This window comes from Gadus macrocephalus, chromosome 23 (genome assembly GCF_031168955.1).
Source record: "Gadus macrocephalus chromosome 23, ASM3116895v1".
Taxonomy (NCBI): Eukaryota; Metazoa; Chordata; class Actinopteri; order Gadiformes; family Gadidae; genus Gadus; species Gadus macrocephalus.
In genome coordinates, this window is record NC_082404.1 from 15,997,041 (window position 1) to 16,019,692 (window position 22,652).

At 43.7% G+C, this 22,652-nt stretch overlaps 1 protein-coding gene across 2 annotated transcripts in view; it reads left to right on the plus strand.

Annotated features, from left to right (window-relative positions):
- Positions 1-13,779: 13,779 nt before the first annotated feature.
- Positions 13,780-22,652, plus strand: part of LOC132452743 (NACHT, LRR and PYD domains-containing protein 12-like) — a 30,794-nt gene continuing 21,921 nt past the window's right edge. The window contains exons 1-6 of one of the 2 annotated variants that reach the window (XM_060045516.1): positions 13,780-14,146; positions 16,969-17,065; positions 17,178-17,294; positions 17,366-17,482; positions 17,661-17,730; positions 20,370-20,595. In XM_060045516.1, coding sequence (XP_059901499.1) covers positions 16,983-17,065; positions 17,178-17,294; positions 17,366-17,482; positions 17,661-17,730; positions 20,370-20,595 — 613 coding nt within the window. In that variant the 5' untranslated portion in view covers positions 13,780-14,146; positions 16,969-16,982. The remainder of the gene's footprint in view (positions 14,147-16,968; positions 17,066-17,177; positions 17,295-17,365; positions 17,483-17,660; positions 17,731-20,369; positions 20,596-22,652) is intronic. The other variant, XM_060045517.1, reaches the window with a different exon arrangement.

Sequence of the window (22,652 nt, forward strand, 5' to 3'; positions counted from 1 at the left end):
CCGAAGTCGAAGCAGGGCGAGGGGAAGGTCATGTCCTGGCTGCTGAAGGACAGTCGACGGAGGTCTTGTGGATGAGGGCGTCGCCTCATTCCGGGGTCAGGATCCCCCACTTCTCCATGTAGACGCACCCGTTGGGGTAGGAGCCCAAAGGTCAACAGGCTGACCCCCACATCCAGACCGTTGTCTGCCCCCTCCGCGTTCAACACCCGGCTCATCAGACCCTCTGATAAACACACCCATGGTTCTCAGGTTAGACACACGTCATACGATGACCGATTACCAACATTTCAGACCGACTACCTGAAGACCAAAACTCCATCCAGAGGCCAAATGTCGATGAAATGCAAGAAAAGCAACAGAGCTACGATGTCTGCATGCAGGGATTTGACTCGGGGCAGAGCAAGCAGGGGCTGGGGGAATAGGAATCCATTCATGGGAGAATCGGGACTCTTTGATTAAGCGATACTTGATTGAGCAACGTTGTCAGATTGACCCAAATCAGTACTTTCCTATAGAGAGCTCTATAGGAAAGTACTGATTTGTGTCTCTCTGACAACATTGCTCAATCAAGTATCTCTTAGTGTTATGCGTGCTCGACAATCGTCCATTTGCATTGAGGACCTGTAGAACAGAAACTGTGGTAGAAATTAAGGAGTATATTCTATGGTAAACCATGATTATTATGAGGTCTGTGTGTCTAATAGTGGAGAAACACACGGGGCCTGGGTGTCTGGGTTCAGAACAGATGGTGCCCCTAAAAAGGAGCAGGACGCTACGGGGATAAGGCATGCTGACCTCAGCCTTGTGTTTTGGGCTATCTTTGTTGACCATTTGTTGTCTATTTGCTGACTGTTCAGGTTAAGATGGATTTATGACTGAATGGAGGCAGACACTTCAAGGAGAAGCTGCTCTGTTTGTGTGTATAAAAAGACGCCGCAGTCTGTGAACCGCAGTGACTTTGCAAACTTACTCAGGCTGTTGTCGATGTTGTTTTTCTGCACGATAAAGTCTTTTGTCAATTCTTGCTCCGGACCCCTCGATTTCATTTCTCTCTCTCTCTCTTGAATTAGTCTAAGTGTTTTAAATCTCGATTAATCCACGACATAATTTGGCGTCACGAACAGGATGAAATAGGGACTCGTCAGCTGCCGGGCCAGAGGACGGGACGCGAACGGATCATACGACCAGAGCTCAAGGGTAAGTTGTCTTGCCATATATAGGATAGAGTCGTTTGATCTGTTCTTGCCCCGTCTGAACGCCGAGCAGCAGGTAAAGTGTCTCTTTGATCAAACGAACTAAAATTATAGATAAACGAGCGAGTGAGAGAGACGGGAGCTCCGGAAGAGATTGACGTGTGCGCGCACATATGCCCTAGGCGCTGTGGTTTTAAATGACCAAGACGCATTGTGATTTCCTATTTTGAAACGAGTAAACGAGTTGTTGTTATTTGGTGTTTTGGTATTTTGTTTAAATAGGCCTTCTGTAAAGTCCTGTGGCTGTCTTCTGAAGGAAGGAAGGAAGGACAGTGCAGTGTTTTGTTTAAATAGGTCTTCTGTCAAATCCTGTGGCTGTCTTCTGAAGGAAGGAAGGAAGGACAGTGCAGTGTTTTGTTTAAATAGGTCTTCTGTCAAATCCTGTGGCTGTCTTCTGAAGGAAGGAAGGAAGGACAGTGCAGTGTTTTGTTTAAATAGGTCTTCTGTCAAATCCTGTGGCTGTCTTCTGGAGGAAGGAAGGACAGTGCAGTGTTTTGTTTAAATTGACTTTCTGTAAAGTCCTGTGGCTGTCTTCTGGAAGAAGGAAGGACAGTGCAGGTCCGCAGGTCGGTTGAAGTAGGCCTACCTGTTGGATGAAAGCTGGGGTGGAATTCATTGCCGTTGATGAATTCATTTTTATTTGAGAAAGGTTTCCGTGGGATAGACGGGTGATTTTTAGACTCTTTGCTTGGACCAGTTCGACTGCAGAAAAGGGGGATTACTAATTCCGGTCGTGGTATCTTGAGAAAGCAGATTCTCGCACTTTTGTATAGATAAGTTTCTTGTCTGTTGGAATTCATTGCCGTTGATGAATTCATTTTTATTTTAGAGGTCTGCTTGGGATGTCGACTAGTTCCGGTGTTGGCATTTTTGAGAAAGCAGATTCTCGCACTTTTGAATAGATAAGGTTCTTGATTGGAGTACCGTTTGAGTTGGTATTTTGAAGAGTCTCTTGTTTGTTCGTAATCTGGTCGAGTGTGTATGTGATTAGCCATTATTTTGAAGGAATAGACTGGTTGTGCGAAACATCGATTGAGTGAGTTTCTTTTATTTTGGGCCAATTGAACAGTCTTCTGATCTTGGATCGATTTAGTGAACTCTCTCTCTTTTATTTTGGGCCGATTGAACAGTTTCCTGATCTTGGATCAACTGAGTGAATTTTCTCTTATTTTGGGCCGATTGAACAGCTTTCTGATCTCGGATCGATTGAGTGAATTTTAATTCTGATGTTGGCATTATGAGGGAAAAGGGATTTTATTTTAAGTTCAGGTTGAGTAGCTCAGATTTGGAGTACTTGACTGTTCATGTTTTAATCAAAAGGCCAGTTTCTACGCTCGGTCAACCTTGTATTTGTAATTGATTACAAACAATTCGGACATTTTTCAATATAAGATAAAGAAATTGTATGAACCGGCTTATTGTCTGTATTTAAGTCGTGTTAGGATTAAGTCCTCGGAGGTTTTTACGACCCGGTTCATTTTTTGTTGTTGTTGATTCTGTCATAAATAAATTAGGTGGACAGAGAATAGTTAATTTGTTTAAATTAGTTGATAATCATAAATAAATTAGACGGATAGAGAATAGTTAATTTGTTGAAGTACTGAATAAATGTGTAAATCCTCTTTGACATCACCGCGCTGACTAACTGCACGTGCACGAGCAAACACACAGGGGTCGAGCAGGAGCCTGCAAGGCAGAGTTGGTAATTGGTAGCAGTAAAGTGTTGGGGCCACATTCCAATCTTCAGGAGGGAGACGAGCGCTTGGGGGGAGTTCACGTTTGTAGCTTAGAGATAGTAAAGTATTTAAACTAACTAGTAGAATAAACTCAAATAAATTGTATTAATAAATAGTGTAATTCAGAAAAAATAAATAAGGTAATAAAGTAATAATTAAAAATGGCACCAACAGCGGTAGAGATTTTGAGTAGAGACCGTCTATTGCTCAAAGGTGAGATGAAAAAGATCTCCGAGAATTGGGAAGAAAGGACAGAAGCAGCAGGTACTATATGGCCCATGGGAGGGACTTTTGATTCAATAATGTATCGAGACATGGAGGTAGTAATAAGGAATTACATAGATAACAGAAGTGGAAAAACGGCCTTAGCGAAGAAAGACAGGGAAAGGTTAGTGCTAGCTTTGTTCGAAAAGGAGGGAGAGAGGTGGCGCGCAATACAACGAGTGGCCAGAAAAATAATCACAAGGGAAGAGTGTAACAATGCTGACATTTGTTGTAGTGAGGGTGAAAACGAGAATGAAGGAGAGGAGGAGGATGACATTGAACATGTTGGTGAAGGGTCATCACAACCATGTGTAAAACACATTACTAAGAATGCTAAAAGGAAATTAAAGAAGCGGAACAAAAGAAAGGAGGAGTGGTCTAGTGGGACACAAGGGGCAGAGGAGCCTGGCTGCAGTACATCAGTAAGCCCCACACCACTCGAGTTAGATGAGAAACTAAGGAGATCACAGAGAGAAGGAAAAGCACCCGAAACTTCTCCGGGAAATTATCCTACTCTAGTCAACGGACAACAGGCCCATTATCAACCGTGGGGTTCACAGGACTTAAAGGGAGTCATTTCTAAACTCCCTAACATAATTAACGGGGCGTCTAAATGGATTAGAACATTTGAGGAGCTCACAGTGGGAAAGCTAATTGCAGTGGGTGACCTGAAAGCTCTGTTGGCAAGAGTATTGGGGTTATCTAAAATGGAGTCTGTACTGAGGAATGGAGGGTTGGACATAATGGATGGAATGTATGATGGGACTACACTTGATCGCTACAGAGTGGCGATGTGGAACACACTCAGAACGGAGTTCCCTACCCATATCGATCATAAAAACATGAGAGGCCTCCCCATCAATGACACAGAGAATCCTGCATCCTACCTCCAGGCCCAAGTGGACAGATGGCGCTTGGAGACGAATGAGGATCCTGAGATCCATCCGGTGTTCTCTGTCATGTTTAGAAACTCTGTGATAGAGACACTTCCCAGCCAAATCAAAGCCAAACTAGAGGATGTGGTTGGACTGTCTACATCAGGATCTCATAGAAATTTTAATGGCCATTTAGTTCATGCAGTGGATGAATATCGTCAGAATAAACAAAGAATACAGGAACAAAGCAAAGAGGTCCAGAGGAAGCTATATCAGCTTCAGCTGGAAGATCTCACAAGGAAGGAAAGAGATAAGGAGAGACAGGCAGGTGTTTTAGAACCAGCTGCTGTAATTTCGCAAGCCGCCCAGCAGGGCGCACTTCAAAACCAATATCCACGATTGGCATTTTCTCTCCCAGTACAACAGCCTCAGAGCCAACTGTCACCTACTCCACCTGTTACACATGTACACATCCATAATTATGGGAACCCCACAAATAAAAATAGACAGAATCAGGGGCCCCGAGGACAGTTTAGAAACAATCAACAACCAGGATCCCAAGGACAACGCAGAGGTCCTTTAATATGTTATGGGTGCAACATGGAAGGACATATGAAGAGAAATTGTTTGACTAACCCTCTTCCATCCCAGCAAGGACAGGGTAACAGCGACCAGGGACAGGCGGGTCCCTTTTTAGGTCAGGGATACTAGGGGTGCCCAGAGAATCCACAGGGGGAGGGTCAGCTTGTAGCAATCACAAAACAAGCTGATGAGGAACCAATACTGCAGGTTCTGATAAATTATAGAGGCACGCCAATGATGGCCCACACTGGAGCCACTTACACTTGCGTAGGTCCAAATTATGCCTCTCACCTCACCCTGGCAGGTAAATTCACCAAAACTTTAGGATTCTCGGAACACACGCAGTTAATGCCTATGACAGCTCCAAGGATGAGAATCTGTGAATTCCTATTTTAAGTTGTATGAGTGAGTGAGTGAGTGAGTGAGTGAGTGAGTGAGTAAGAGTTAGCATTGAGTTAAGTTAGAGGGGACAGATGAAGTGATTTGTGAAGAGTGAGACAAAGAAGAGGAAGAGTGTGTAGATTGGCAACGAGAAGTGACGATGGGATTGGAGAAGGCTTTCCGGTTAGAATTTTCTTTGGGGAGATTCATATCTTTCGATGGCTTTTTTAAGATTAATAAATCTAGTTTTGGAGAGTGTCCAAAAAACGAATAAACCAGAAAGGAAAGGAAAGGATTACTGAAAGTGAAAATGGTTATGGAGATTTGTGAAAGCAAAGGAAGTAGATAAAGAGAGGTAAAGAAAGTTAGAGAGAAGGAACGTAAGTAATGAAAAAACCCGCAGGTGGGGGCTGGACAGAGAGACAACAGAGAGAAAGAGATTGAATTTGCATTGTGCCTAATACATGATTTATGCGTTTGGATGTACTCTGTAATTGGTTCCTGTATGTAACCCATGTCCACTGTTTTAGAAAAAACCTAGAACCACCGCTGGGATTGGTGATTCTGTGGCTCTTGGAGACTCTCCATCGCGTCGGAATATCATGTGGTATATATCATTACATCTTGGTACACAGAGCACTGGTGAGACAACGGGTTGGATCAGAGAGAGAAGGTGTTTGGAGAAGGGAGAGGAATGTATAGAAAGCAAAAAGGGCGGATGCGAACCGACCCGGAGGTAATAAATCAGCAGAGAGGTGGCTGGGGTCGTTTAGCTCAGGAGGTAGAGCAGTTGTCTAGTAACCAAAGGGTTGCTGTTTCGATCCCCATCTCTCCTAGCTGAGTGTTGATGTGTCCCTGAGTAAGTTACATGGTGATCACAGGATTTAGGAATAATTATCTAGACTCCAAAACATGAGCAATTAGCGTTAAAAATTGTCTGCACACCACACTCCACAGGAGTCAATGGGTTCAATGGCGCCAGGGTAAAGTGACTCATCAAACGAGGAGCAGACCCAACCCATGGACTCTGCGTGGATAGGTGAATGTTATTTTGGTGCTTGGGCCTGACGAGGTCTGGGTGCCAAGATAACAACACAAATAAAATATTTCCTTCGAGATTATGATAAGTAATAGACAATTTATTAAAAGCAATCTTATAACTTAGAAAAACAATCGGCAATACTTAAAAATTAGATCAAATAAGTATGATAGAACGTTATCCAAATTTCTAATTTAGGTTATACACAATGACAAATGTAATTTAAAATAAATAAGTAAAATAAAATAAGAAAGGGTGTGTGCGAGCCTTTTCTCATGTGTGTGTCAGGGCTGCCGAGGTAGGGGAGAATCCTCTCCTACTCCAAGTGACTGAGTACACAAGGGGATACACAAGCATACTTCAGATAAAACAATATGGTTAATTACTAAATAGAAACAATGTATCAATTCAGTGTTGAATAAACTAGTTAAGATCAACATAGAGGATTTGGGTTTGGTATAGTAGTGAATCAAAATATGGAAAACACTAAATGCAAGCAATAGGTAGAATAAAAGGTATAATTAGGTCGTCCAATTCAAATAGATAGTGAAGGGCAATCGGGTAGTATTATGAAGAGAATTGTGATTTTGAGCAATGGTTAAGACAAAAATGAGTCGCCCAATATTGAAGATGCAAGTTTTAATATTGTGATTTTTGTTTTCTTTCACATCTCCCTAGTTAAGGACAATAGGTGGATTGACGCTACATCTGCTGGGAAGGAGACATACATGCTATGTTGTCAAATTGGATTCGGAAGTAGTGGGTTTACCTTCAAATGCCACTAATACTGCTGCAACACTTTAATAATTTTAACTCTGATAAATTATCTTTTGTTTTATAGTCGCCCTGATGTGCATTCATGACGCACACATATGGCTGCATAAGGCAGATGCGGCTGAAGACTCTGTCTCCATCCCTCCACTTTGCGATCTATACCACCATATAGGTGGGGATTGATCGTATCCCAGGTACGGCATCCTGCAATAAGCCAGTATGGAAGGCTGGTTAGCCAACGACGGGTAAGATCCCACCTTGAAGCCCGGGACAACCTAATTCAGGCACAGTCACGATTACTTGGCAGAGTCACTGTGAGCACTGGCTCACTTGATCATGGAGTGACGGACTGCAACCATCATAGGAAAAGCCGGCTGATGAAAGGTGGAGGGGGAACAGGAGTCAGATATGTCAGCTATGGCAGCAGAAGTGGTCTTGGAACGGGGCATGTCGCGTTTTTATTTTATTTAATTTTTCCTTTGTGGTATAGAAGGCCACTAATGCATGTACGTTTTTTCGGTTTAGTGCATGACTTTGGAACAGCGTGGTTTCAGGCGGCTGATGGTAAACCCACCCATATTGGGCTTTGGATTTGAACATACAGGTTTCGATTTCCCTTCCCAAAAGATTGGTTTCAGTTTGCTGATGCTTAAGGTTACACGTTTCGACGTTGGTTGCACCAACGGCGTTATTAGATTTGCTTATCATTTACTGCGCATGGCTTTGACCATTGCGCAAGGGGGGAGGTATTGAGGAGAATTAGAAAAAATTTGAAAACAAGGTTTTTCTTCACCATACTTGCAAACAATGATTAACATCCAGCTAAATGAGTGTGAAATATTTGAAAAAACAGTGTTTAACAGATGGGTAGAAGCAGTCCCATCAGAAGACCAAAGTGCGGTTACGGTAATCAAGGTTCTGACTAGAGAAGTCATGCCAAGGTTTGGAATTCCGTCACAAATTAGCTCAGGCAATAGGGCAGCGTTTATTCAGAAAACACTCAAACAAGTGATTTAACATCTGCATGTCAAACAAAGATTAGGCTGTGTCTACATTCCTCAAACCACAAGGTATGGTGGAGAGAGGAATCGGACGCTTAAGACAAAGATTAACAAAATTAAATTTGTGTACTAAATTAAAGGACTAATGCACTACGACTGACACTAATGAGTTATCGTATGAAAAACTAACAGAACGACGCATCTAACCCCGCATGAAATGTTTACGGGTCGACCCATGCCTTCATCTGTCATTCGAGGGCCTCACAAAGGTCCTCCATTGGAACAATTGAAAACTGAATTAAGACGCTATTTGGGACAACTAACTGGCATACACAGGCTTATTTTTCAACAAGAGAAAGACAGAGTTCCAGAGTTGGAGAAGGAGCCACCAAGGGGGGTGGAGCCAGGTGACCAAGTGTATCTCAGGATGTTCAGGAGAAAGTGGAACTAGCCCAGGAGAGAAGGACCATACAAAGTCACCAACGCAACACCAACAGCCATCCAAGTGGAAGGAAGTGCCACGTGGTATCATCTCAACCACTGCACAAAAACCGCTCAACCCAAGTCCAGGGATGAGTGTGAGGAGGAGGAGCCAGACGCAGACACACCTGGGGCTGACCAGCCGCCCCAGGATCAGATCCAGTCGAGCCAAGAGATTCAGCAACATGATGTTGCTGAAAATGGGGAGCCTGTTTCTGATCCTTTACGGGTTGTGCCAGATTCCGCTGGCACAAGCACAGACCCCGAGGAAGGATGAAACCACGGAGACAACACAGACCTGGAAGAGCCAGGAATCAGGGGCTGGTACTGAAGGAAGCCTAAGAGAAACACAGGACAATCCGGCCCCAACTCACTCAGGAATAGTCAACAAGAAAGGGAAAATAGTCTTATATGCTCAGATACCACCGCGAGACCAAATTAATGAATTTGTGTTTACTGTTATGTCGGATAACCAACCGTTATGTGCATTAACCTTCCACCAGAATCGTGAACATGTGCACAGGAAGAATCGGTGTGAAGTAAATATCCAAGTTAATCCAATGAAATGGTGTTTAACAGTAACGTCAGGGTTGCATGGGGCTATAACAGAAAGTATAAATTAAATATGAGAGAATATATACTTCTTAAAGCTGTGGCTTGGCAGAACAGACAGGCTTTAGATTGGCTTTTAGCAGAAAAGGGGGGAGTTTGTGCTCTTATAGGTGAAATGGGTTGTACCTTCATTCCAAATAACACTGCCCCAGATGGATCATTCACACTTGCGATGAACAACCTAGAGGAGTCGGGTGACTGGGAGAGGATGCTCTATGGGGAGATAGATTGGAGTGAATCTAGAGAGGAGACCGAACTGTGAGAATCTGACATCAGAAGGAGGTCCTATTTTCTTAACTGGCGACCTCTCCATGTGAACCACAACCATTTCGGACAGTTTAAACAAATGGACATTGGACTAATGGGTTTCAGGGCTGGTGGCTGCAAACAGAAGCAACAACCACGATGCCCAAACCCCCCACGTTTATATAGTATACCGGTACATGACGATAATCAGAGCTATCCAAGTCTATGCAAGCTTGTTGACAATCTTAGTTTTTTAATTTCTATTATTTACTCATTTTGAAATGTTATTTTTCTGAGTTTCATATTTTTTGTCATATATTCTGAAATGCTAATTTTCAATGCATGCTGAAAATACTATGTTATGTGTGAATTCTGGTTAAACATTTGATAGATCTTTTTGCCTTAAACAGGTTTAAAATCCTGAGAATTATACAGGTTGAGATTCCTGAACATGCTTAAAGGTTTTTAATGATGATCAAATGTAGTGCAAAATATGGCCTAAACGACTGTTATGTTTTTGTTGTGATCTTATCTTACAAAAAAGGGGGGATGTGTGGTAGAAATTAAGGAGTATATTCTATGGTAAACCATGATTATTATGAGGTCTGTGTGTCTAATAGTGGAGAAACACACGGGGCCTGGGTGTCTGGGTTCAGAACAGATGGTGCCCCTAAAAAGGAGCAGGACGCTACGGGGATAAGGCATGCTGACCTCAGCCTTGTGTTTTGGGCTATCTTTGTTGACCATTTGTTGTCTATTTGCTGACTGTTCAGGTTAAGATGGATTTATGACTGAATGGAGGCAGACACTTCAAGGAGAAGCTGCTCTGTTTGTGTGTATAAAAAGACGCCGCAGTCTGTGAACCGCAGTGACTTTGCAAACTTACTCAGGCTGTTGTCGATGTTGTTTTTCTGCACGATAAAGTCTTTTGTCAATTCTTGCTCCGGACCCCTCGATTTCATTTCTCTCTCTCTCTCTTGAATTAGTCTAAGTGTTTTAAATCTCGATTAATCCACGACAAAACCACAACGTAAACCTTCCAAAAAGATCGAAATACCGTACCACAATATTTACAGAATCTCAGTTCAACGGCTTTTCATATCGCATCGTTCCGGCTGATTCCAGACCCTAGAAGAGACTGCGGTGGGCGGGGCAAGGGGGGATGTGAACCAATCACCTTCAGGGAAGCCAGAGATGGTGAGGATGTCCTCCAGCTGGACCTTGGCCTCCTGGGTCATCCTCAGGGTGGACGTGTTGAGGCGCTTCTGCTCACACACACACACACACACACACACACACACACACACACACACACACACACACACACACACACACACACACACACACACGAAGTGAAGACTAGAATAGAGTTGATTTCTAAAATTGCTGGTTTGGTCATGTGATGTTTAATTCAAACCACATCGTATAACATTTATAGCGCCTAGAAGGGCTGCAATAGTAACTAGGGCCCCATCCTATTATCCCCCCTAGCCCTAGATTTGAGCCCTAGCCCTAGAAGTTGTGCGTTCCCTCGGAGGGGCAGGGTGATCCAATACTTAGGGGCAAGAGAGAGGGCCTATTTCCCCTTAAAGTCCTTTGGCAGCTCGCCAGCTCGGTACCTCACTTACAGCCAAGGGAGTATCACGTATGACCCAGGACACGTTGAGAACTCAGCAAGCGGCTATTTTTCCATGTTTCTCAAACAGTTATACATTATGTTAAATTATTTATCCGTAGTCTGGATTTAACTGTACGAGCTGAATGTGTAGGTTGTCTTATTTTCGACACAAGGGTGACATTTTCAAACGTGAACGAAAATAGTAGTAGGCTCCTTCCTGTAGTGTAGACACGTCGGTGCTGCGCGTGACGTAGGGGAGCACGTTCACTACGCTAATTTGCATAATATTAATTATAGTGGTGTCACATTTCATAGGGAACGATCTTCACTATCACTTCACTCTTTATTGTGGAGGGAAGTGTTCTCGTTAAGGGGAGAGGAATGGGACAGGGCCTAGTACTCATCTAACGAAGCAAGGATCAACAATATAAAGTCACTGATTAAAATACTAACAGGTAACTGTTGGAAAAGCGACGAGTAACTTCAATACAAGCACTAGTAACTCAAATGAGTTTGGCTTCTGGACGCAGTGTTCAAACAGAGATACAGAATAGATGGGAGTGAGCGCTGGTGGTGGGGACCAGGACACCCACTTGAAGAGGCCTCCCATGATCATCATCCCCTCCCTCCTCCCCCTCTTCCTCCTCCACCACCACCTCCACCGCCTCCTCCTCCTTCTTCACCTCCTTCTCCCCCTCCTCCTCTTCCCCTCCCCCTCCTCTATGATATGTAAACGAGCGGTTATGGTGGGAGCAGGACGCTCCCTTGAAGATGCCTCCCATGACCATCATCTCGCCCAGGCGGGGCTCCACGCTGGGCCACGGGGCGTCCCAGAGAGGGCAGCTCGTCGTTGCTGTCCACAGCGTCCACTTCTGGTGGACCAACCCCAAGGAAACATCAACAATCCCCACAGTAAGTAAGTAAGTAAAATCCATTCATAAGGCACATTTAAAAACTGTTTTCATTGGCCAAAGTGCTGTACATGGTGCAACCAAAGGCACATAATAGAACACAGGCCACCTTATATAGGTGGCCTGTGTTCAGACACTGGGTCAAAACCCAAAATATATACACAGTCAATACAAAGACACATTCAGAAACATGACCGGGTTTCTTACTTGCAGGAGTCGATGACGTACACCGCGTCGTTGAGGGTGATGCTGGTCTCTGCCATGTTGGTGGACAGGACGACCTGCAGGAGGCAGGGAACAACAACAGGAGATGGACAGGCAAGGGTGGATTCCAGGCAGCTGGGCAGGCAGAGGAGCACACGGGGTGGATGGCAGGCAGCTACGGGGTTGGTGATCCTGGGCCGAGGACAACGCGGAGAGTTAAAGGTCCCACGACATGCCACCAGGTGTGGTGTGATTAGCCGTTACAAGCCGTTTTGGAAATCGGCCCCTTATGACATCACAGGTGGGCGTGTCCACCTAGATGTGTGCTGGATAGATCAGTCTACCAGCCTACCCAGTGGACTGTAGCAAACGTTGCTCATCTCTCCGTCACACATCTAGGTGGACGCGCCCAACAGTGATGTCGGAAGATTGTTTCTTTGTGTTCTGTTGGGAACAACAAGTCAACATTCTTCCCTTTAGTTAAAGTCTCCAGTCACCCCTCCATCAGTGAGGATTGATTCAACACCAGTGAGACACCAGTGAGACACCATTGAGAGACCAGTGGGACACCAATAAGACACCAGTGGGACACCATGCAGTGAGACACCAGGGGGACACCAGTGAGACACCAGTGAGACACCAGTGAGACACCAGTGAGGCACCAGTGGGACACCAGTGAGACGTTCTGCCATTCTCCCAGAACAAAGGACTGAGGCCTCCTCAGTGCTGCCCTTGCTGGCCGGACCTCCACACTGCAGTCATGTCCAGTAGATAAACGATAGCCCAGAGCAGCGGGCCGCGCCCTCATTCTCACCGCTCACCTGATCCTCACCCCTGAGAGGGTCCTAAACGCTGAGCCTTCTCTTTAGTCCTGGGGGGCTCTCCCTCACAGCAGAGGGCTCCTAAACGCTGGGCCTTCTCTTTAGTCCTGGGGGGCCCTCCCTCACAGCAGAGGGCTCCTAAACGCTGGGCCTTCACTTTAGTCCTGGGGGGCTCTCCCTCACAGCAGAGGGCTCCTAAACGCTGGGCCTTCTCTTTAGTCCTGGGGGGCTCTCCCTCACAGCAGAGGGGCTGCTCAAAACCCGGAGGGCTGACTGACCTCTGTTCAGGATGGTTTGGCCCCCCCCACACACACACTGCTCCTTCAAGGGCCCCTAACTGGGCTCCTAATGGATACTGTTGATTCTGCTTTTGTTTGGTTTGTTTGATTATTCTCCTCGATTAAACTTGTCAAAGTTCCGTTCTGTATTTGATGTAATCAATAAAAGGTTGTTTTTGCTATAACCAAGTACGACCACTAGAGGGCAGTGTTTCTAGTGTCTTCATTTACACTGAATGAGAAGTTGATTGGGTGTAGGCATGACACAGTCGGCAGTGGCGAAGCTAGACCTTTTTTGGGTGTGCTCAAGCCCACCCAAAACTTGCCTTAGCCCACCCTATCGTTTCCTCATTTACACAAGCAATGTGAGGATGGATGCTGTAATGAACAGGCTTAAATGGGCTAGTGAAATCGAGCGCAACCTTCCTGCAGGAATCTCTACCCTCTGATTGGTGGGTGGGCGTCTCTTGTTTGACAAAAACAAAAATACAGCACGAGCGCACCTAACATAGTTTCTGCTGTTTTGTCTGTCAAAGAGGCTAGCTAGTCTTTATCTGAAAATCCACGATTTCCGGCTGTGTTATAACATGACCTGGTAATAATAATACTAATGATTTTAAAACCTTGACATAATCTGTCAGATGTATTAAAAGACAGTTGAGCACAAGGCGATTCTATCTATGCCTCTTCTTGAATTGCTTCATGTTTTAGTCGGCAGAGCCTTGTAATGCTGAGTAGCATGATAAGCATGATAAGGAGCAAGGAGCAGAAAAAGTTGACATGGGGGCTAATTTTCAGTTGAAAAAAAACGCTGGCATTAGTTAATCAGCTGAGGGCGTATTCATTGCAATAACAACGTGAGCTAATCAACAAGTACCACATGTTCTAATACTAGAGCATTAGAACATGTTAGACTCAGGCAAACGCCCTGAAATGTTCTGTCTCGCTTCTAAACACTTCTCTGTTATTTGGTGAACACCTAAATCTCTTTATTCCCTCCTTTCCTTGCATTTGTGCTTCTATATTTTCATTCAACACGGGCAGCACACGATTCGTCACGGAAAAGATAAGGTACCGTTTCCTGAATTCTTGTTTTCTTACGAGATGTATTCTCACTATATTAATTTATTCTTACTAAATGACTCTGTTTCCAGTCCAAGCTCATTGTTTCCATGTTTGTGGTGTAAAATAGGTTTAATGAAGGAATATGTGTCAGAACATCAGTAACTAGTTTCACCGTGTTGAGGGCGATTATGTACGGATCCTCTGGTACGGGAACGGGACAGAAAAGTTTGTTTGTATTGTGGACTTTTATTCTGCAGGGAGGTCAGTTCGGTCAGAGTTTCATCGGTAACATTAGTTAATAATTGATGGCTTGGAACTGTCGATCTTAAGGGCATAGTGATAGAGAGAGTGTTTGTGTGTGCAGGGACGTCCCTAGGAATTCTGGCCCCCCTGACAGAATTCAGTTGCCCCCCCCCCCCTCACATTTTATAATCATTAAATATTGGGTTAGACTGGGTCAAAGTTGGGTAGTCAAAAACGAATAACAACTGTATAACAACATGATAAACTTACCTACTTACCTAGGCTACTTTGTACACTAGATAGTTAGTTAGTATTTAGTTACACATTTACCTGGGTTGTAGTTACTATAGACAGAAATAGGCTAATAGACTGAGACAGTGCTGCTTCTACTTAGACTGTCCTCCTTCTCCCCTTCTTCTATTTCAACCTCACTGGTTTCTTCTGTGGGATCATCATGGCTTGAAGAGGGCCCTGACTCTAAGATACATTGTATAATTCAGAATATGTCTCATAATTATCTGAACATATTAAACAATGTTGTCAACAGTCTATTTGATTGGATTGAGCTGGGCATGACTAAATATGTATTTGTATGTTTTCATTTGCTGCATTAGCCTACAATAAATAGCAGCTATTAATCTAAGGGTAGACTACTTGTAATTTTAGCTGACTTAAAATGTAAAAGTCAGCTAAAATGTAAGTATCCTTAGTTTAATGTCTGCTAATATTGTAATGCAGCCAATCAAAATATTCAAAATCCGTTTACATAAATGTTATTATCATGCTGGCAAGCAGTATGGAATGTTAATCATTGCATTATCTCCATTTATACAACGGGGGACCTATATCCAGCGATCTGATTGGTTCCCAACTGTTGTATAATGAGCGTATACATAACTGCTATGACGCCCGATCATTTTGTGAAAGTTTGCATATCACTCCGCGCCTGGAAGTAGAAACAGTTACTAAGTAAAACATATGTTGGATGATGGAGAGCGTGTAAATGTTGTTACTCCTGGAGTGAGCAAGGCGATGGAGAGACTAACGAAAGCTTAGGCACACGGCGATTGAACTGCTCCATAGGATAAATTGCCGGCGAACCGCTCTATCGGAGCCTTCTCTCGGAGGGACGCAAAAGTGTGTTGCATAGCGACCGTCGATGCATAGCGGCAGCCAGGACGGACTACTTTTTTGTATTCTTTAATTAAACGGCTATTTTGACTTTCTTGGTTTCTTTTTAAATGTAGTGTGTCTATGAATTTCGTTTCGCCATAACAGTAACCGTTGTATAAAAGCAATAGATCACTTCAGTCAGTGGCATGTGCTCATTATACCACTGTGAAGGGGGTCGCCGGCCCTCCGCTACGCGTCGGGGCCGGACAACGCCCCTTAACAGTGGTATAATGAGCACATACCACAGCCCGGCGTGATCTATTGCTTAATTATACCATGGTCTGGGTGAATACTCGATTCTGATTGGCTGGAGGGTGTAGGTTAAAAAGTGTTAATTTACACCTTGGAAAGACGTTGACCCTATGAAGACGCTATGGCCACGTTGCTTGGCAACGCCTGCATACGGGAGATATTAAATAGTCTGCTCGATTTGTAAAAATAATGTAGGCTTTTTGTAGATAGGTAGGCTATTGGATTATATCATGTGAATGGTAATGCAAACAATCTTATCAGTTTTATCATCAGTGCAGGCTGTAATTATTTTTAGCTACAGTAGCGCTAGCTGCTAGGCTAGGCTTTTTATCAGGTTGTTGGGAAAGTGTAGAGGAAGGAATATACCTTTCTTGGTAAAAAACTGGGTGACGAACTGTCGACCGCTTTGGGCTCTTTCCTCTCTCTCTTTCCTCCCCTGATAACCTGACTTCTTAATTTCACCGACCGGGATACACACAAACTGACTTTAGACTTGCTTCACAACGATCTGCCTGGCTGCTACTTTGCTCTGCAGTAGCGTAAGACTTGGGCTGTACCAAATAATGACAAATGAGAGGGGTGATAATAGGGTGAAGACTTTCTAATGATTTTGTAAAAATGGAGAAACAAACCACAACAAAACAAGGAAACAAACCACCTTAATTTGATGATTTAATCCGAAAAATATAACTTTTTCTTTTTTTTTTTGCATATACTTTTAATAATACCACCAGTGTCCTCTGGGGCGCACCCGTCAGTGCTGCGCCCCTGGAATCGTACTAATTTACCCCCCTAAGGACGTGTGTGTGTGTGTGTGTGTGTGTGTGTGTGTGTGTGTGTGTGTGTGTGTGTGTGTGTGTGTGTGTGTGTGTGTGTGTGTGTGTGTGTGTGTGTGTGTGTGTGTGTGTGTGTGTGTGTGTGTGTGTGTGTGTGATCTAGAAGATCATAGAGAGTGATTTAGAGTGTAGCTCTAGACAGAGTGAGTGATAGAGTTTGTGATCTAGACATAGGTTGTGATAGAGTGTGTAGTTCTAGACAGAGGGACTGGTAGTGTGTGTATGACAGACAGGAGGAGGATAGGAAGTCTTCACTGAAGTCATTTCATGTTTGGTACTTAAAGAGAATCCAGAGAAACAATATGGCATTGTGTTTGTGTCCAGGTCTCCAGTCTACTATGGATGAGGAGAGAGAGGAGGGGGCTCCTACCTCTAAAACCACTCTGTCTGGGGAACATTGCCGCCAGAGCAAAGCTAAGAGGTAGGAAGAGGATCTCTCTGTCTGTGACTGTTGTCCTTCTCAGAGCTCAGCACTGATATCTCATGACTCCATCATCAGTCTTAGTAAAAGCTGTGTGTGTGTTGTGTTGAAGCCCAGAGCAGTGGGAGAGAGCAGACTCCCCTGGACCCAGCTGTGTCTCCTTGAAGAGCGACTGGTCTATGGATGATCCTCCTTACTTTAGAGATGGAAATCAGTCTATTAAGAAGAGGTGAGGATTTATCAGATATTATACAACTATATCTATCAGACATCCTTTAATCCTGGTTCTTGTTTTTCTATAAGAGTCCAGAAGGAGAGAGCAGACTCCCCTGGACCCAGCTGTGTCTCCTTGAAGAGCGACCGGTCTCTGGATCGTCCTCCTGACCTTAAAGATGGACGCCCTTCAAGAGAGGAGAGGTAGGAGTTTCCAACAAACTAGTAGTTTTACTAACTAATATTTACAATTCAGGAAATATTTTTATTAAAAAGATAGTGTGTGTGTGTGTGTGTGTGTGTGTGTGTGTGTGTGTGTGTGTGTGTGTGTGTGTGTGTGTGTGTGTGTGTGTGTGTGTGTGTGTGTGCGTTCTCTCCACAGGCGTCCCCAGGAGAGGTCAAAGGTTACCAGTGCTCAGTCTGTACAGCAGAATCAAACAGAGCTGATCAAGGTGTGTCAATGAAAAACTACCTTTGACTTCAGCTCTAGACAGGGGTGACCTAAGGGGTGGGGGGGGGGGGGGGGGTTGTATAGTCTACATATTCCACCTCTCTCTCTTTATTGCATGGTTCAGTCTTGCGTTGATCCAGTTTTCAGCACAGTCTTCCACTCGGTGAGCTTACAAGCAGAACAGACTGTCAGTAGTTTGACACGTCGTCGTTGAGGTAGAAGTCGGGGTATCAGAAACAGAAACCTGAGGGGGAGGAAAGGGTCACCCAGTTTATACGAATAAAGGTTTTTATTTATTCACCTTCCTGTGGTGCCCATTATCACAGAGCTACCTAGTGAATCATATAATCTTATATTAATCAAATAGTTCTTCATCAAACATGAAATTCATAAATATGAATCAATGAAAGAGGTAGACAGGTGGATGAACCGGGAAACTGTTTACTGAGGTCTACACAAAATTTCTTCTACTTATCAACTATACAGCCAGGGTAGGTCTGTGAATACTAGGGCTGTAACGATACGCGTATCGAAACCGAAATCGCGACACTCAAAGCCATGAACCTGTCTCGCGGTGTGAGAAGGCAGAAGCGCGATATGCCCTTTCTAACTCTCCGGTCAAATTGTCCGATTGAAATTTGCTAATAATTTGTCTAAATAATAGTCTGCTGCCAGCGCCCCCTCCTATCGATGTCGTAAGTATGCGATGAGATGCCCTCTCTGTGATGACAGCTCTACGTGGCTACGGAGGATTGCATTTCTCGTCAGCCGTCGAAGTCCTCATATGCGATATGAACGACACTTATCCAGAGTGGGCCAAGCGCGAAAAAAATGGTCTGTGTGATCCCTTTCTCTATTGTTTTATGTGATTTGACCGGCAGTTTGTCTGCTTATAGGTCGGAATGAAGCGACCACCGATTATTGACAGGATGGGTACTTTATTCTACCGGACTCGTTCGCTTCTTCACTAGACAGACGCGCTACCGCTCGCTCTCCTCGCTCGTCCACTCACTCGCTGACGTCACTCACACACGCATACGCACACTGCCATTCTCGCGCACACACGTACGCTACTCGTAACACTATGCCTCGTTATTGCGTCGTTCATGTTAGACGTTCATGTTTTTCCACATCTATTGAAAGATAGGCTATCAAACCTGATTATGTCATTATTTAAGCTACATAGCCTAATAAGAAGCGCTAATAAGGATATTTGACTAAACCAACCAAACAGTTGAGGGTTTTTGCCTACCAGCAAAAAGCATCCTCCAACTGCAATCTTTGGTTATTTATTTATTAATTTAGCTATACTTGTATAGTATTCTTTCTTTTCAAATCTGTTCAGTGTTCCAAATTATTTGTTATTAAATGTTACATTAAGTTAATTGGTATATAAGTGTTGTTTAAATACAATGCTTTTTAAATTTAAAAAAATCGTGGGATGTATCGAACCGTGGGTCAAAAATTGTGATACAAACCGAATCGTGAGTTTGTGTATCGTTACAGCCCTAGTGAATACTGACCCCTAGTGGTGAAAAGTAATAGCAGAGTATGAAGACACTCTGTGTCTTTTCTGTCCTGTTCTGACATTACTGGCATCTGAAAAACTTTGGGAACAAATTGACCAAAATGTAAAACACCACTGAATTTCATGAATTTCTCAAGAGGAAAGCCTTTTGCCAGAACAGCAACAGTAATGAGCGATGTACCTCTGACATTCATGCATCAATGGTCAATGACAGCAGGCTAAGTATTGGGTAATTAGCTACAGGCTACACTAGAATTAGGGTGCACTCACACTAGGCCATCTGGCCGTGGCCGTGGCCGTTTTCACACCTAACCGTGCTCAAATCTGCCAGTGTGAGTGTGGCCAGTCTGGCCAGGCCAGGCCAATTTGGCCACTTGGAAGAGGTGTGCTGCTACGGTACGGGCCGCTACGGTACAGATGCTAATGAGCCGACACACGCACGGCTACGCAACCTGAGCTGGATGACGTATAGTCCATGCAACGACCACGGACATAATAAAGACGACGAGCCTTCTTTCCCATTAAACGGTAAACATATATCCAAATAAGCAACAGACTCAGCAAAGTGTGAACTGTGTTCTCTGTGTTGTTGTCCATTGTTGTTAAAACTCTGACTGGCGGCAGACTTTATTATGGTCCATGCAGCGGACGCTTGGTGATGATGTGTTACTTACGACGTGATGACGTATGTACAAGAGCCTACCGTGGCCAGGCCACAGTTGTGACGGCCAACGGCCACGGCCAGATGGCCTAGTGTGAGTGCAGGCCAGAGAACAATGGGGCCATTTGAGCACGGTTAGGTGTGAAAACGGCCAACGGCCACGGCCAGATGGCCTAGTGTGAGTGCACTCTAAGTATATCAATCTTGGGTGGTCAAATGGATTTTCTAGGATGGTGGGTGGTCTAGGTTGGAGGCCCAATCTATTATTTGAAAAGGCCCACAATCTCTAGTGGTGCCCCTGGCTCTACATGGGCAATAAAAGCATCTCTTGTGGAGCTTATAGTCTCCAGTTTTCCCTCTTTAGACCAGGGAGACGTTAATCTAGGACAGATGCTTCTTATGACCTCAGTTAGTTAAAGTAAAGTTCTCCTTGATGTTTGTTCTGTTTCAGAGGGCTGAGGAGAACGCACACGCTTTTCTAGACAAGGAGCTGAAGAAGCTCTGGAGGGATCTCTTCTCAGATTACTCACAATGCTCAGAGAGTCAGAGGGAGAAGGAGGAGGAGGATGGTAAGAACGAGGAGCGGAGGAGGCGCGCCATAGCGGGAGTGGTAGACATCACAAAGCTCTGCCTGATGGAGATGAACCAGGAGGAACTGGCCGACAAGCTGGGGAGTGGTAAGATACTCAAATATAGGTTAAATGGTTTCATCCAGATATGTAGGGTTTTTGTTAGCCTGGTCCTACCAGACTCTCGTACTTCAGTGTTTCCCCTATATGCACCTAGCAGCGGCGGTACGCCGCTGCTAGGTGCTTGTTTGATCCAAACGAGACGTCTTTAGCGAACGGTGAATTGCACTGGCTTCTACGAGCAGTTGGCTTTCAGCCGCGAGCTTAGGGACCGTCTGCAAAGTGCAAAACTGAAAACGACCACAATGGTAAAATTTCAATAGCGTCGCCATTATTGACTCTAGAGCCCCAAAACTTGTTCCATAGAGGCATGGCCTCTTCATGGTCCTACTACAACCTTTAATTTTTGAAAAATATATCTCTTATCTTTTAAGGTTTTTTATTTAGGAACAATTTCAATAGCGTTGCCATCAGTGGCGAAGCTAGACCTTTTTGAAAAAAAACTTGCCTTAGCCCACCCTATCGTTTCGTCCTCAAATCTAATATTCTACCGGTTTTTTTTACACAAGCAATGAGAGGATGGATGCTGTACACTAATGAACCGGCTCAAATGGGCTAGTGAAATCGAGCGCAACCTTCCTTCAGGAATCTCTAACCTCGGATTAGTGGGTGGGCGTCTCCTGTTTGACAAAACCAAAAATGCAGCACGAGCGCACCTAACATAGTTTCTGCTGTTTTGTCCGTCAAAGAGTTTAGCTAGTCTTTATCAGAAAATCCACGATTTCCAGCTGTGTTATAACATGACCTGGTAATAATAATACTATAATTTTAAAACCTTGACATAATCTGTCAGATGTCTATTAAATGACAGTTGACCACAAGACGATTCTATATATGCTTCTTCTTGAATTGCTTCATGTTTTAGTCAGCAGAGCCTTGTAATGCTGCGTAGCATGATAAGCATGATTAGGTGCAAGGAGCAGAAAAATATCAAATATTTGTTGATATGGGTGCTAATTTTCTGTTGAAAAAAAATGCTGGCATTAGTTTATCAGCTGAGGGCGTATTCATTGCCATAACAACGTGAGCTAATCAACAAGTACCACATGTTCTAATACTATGAGACTCAGGCAAACGCTCTCAGCTGATTAAAAGTGTCAGGGGGGGGCGTGAGCGGCAGAGGGGACTTGGTGTCTTATGTATTTATTTATTTATTTGAATAGGTTACTTATTTTATTTTAAATAAACATAAGACCAAGGGTCAGAAGTTTTACAAGAATTTTTATCTCACAAAGTCATGACAGAGGGACTTGGTGTCTTTATTCATGCTTGAAAGATGAACATATATTATTTTTTTTGAAAGGGAATAAGCTGATGAAGCTGACAAGTGACCAATGTTTACTTTTTAAAAATATTATAATTAAATGCAAACCCCAGTGAATCATTTGCTCTTGTTTCTCTGTTTTGAGATTCACACAGACTTAGCAGTCTTGTTTAAATGTTACAATTTGAGTTAATAAACTGAAGTTGGAAATAGTTTTAAGTTGTTGCAGATGTTGTCTCCGTTAATTTTATTAATCTAAATAAATAAATATTAGCAGGTTCTCAATAGTAGGCTATTTCAATTCAGGGAGGGCGTGATAAGGGGGGGAATGAAAGAAAAATTATTGAGAACCACTGGTCTAGAACATGTTGTACTTGTTGATTAGCTCACGTTGTTATGGCAATGAAAACGCCCTCAGCTGATAAAATAATGCCAGCAGTTATTTTTAAACTGAAAATTAGCACCCTTTTTTTTTCTTCAGAACAACAAGATTTTTTGGCATCAGAAGTTTTATAAAAATGTATGGGTCCCTGAAGGTGAGACAACCTAGTTTAGTGCTCCCGAAATAGTGGTCTGTTTCTCATAGTATTCGACTAGTACATGTTGCACTTGTTGATTTTTTTTGCATCAGAAGTTTTATAAAAATGTATGTTGATCAGTGGCGATTTTGGTTTGGAAACTCTGGTGGGGCCCATGCAGGAAAATATTATAACGCAATCCAGAAATACCACATATTACTACCATCACAACAAAAACAGTAGCAAGTGACAGAGGGGACCAA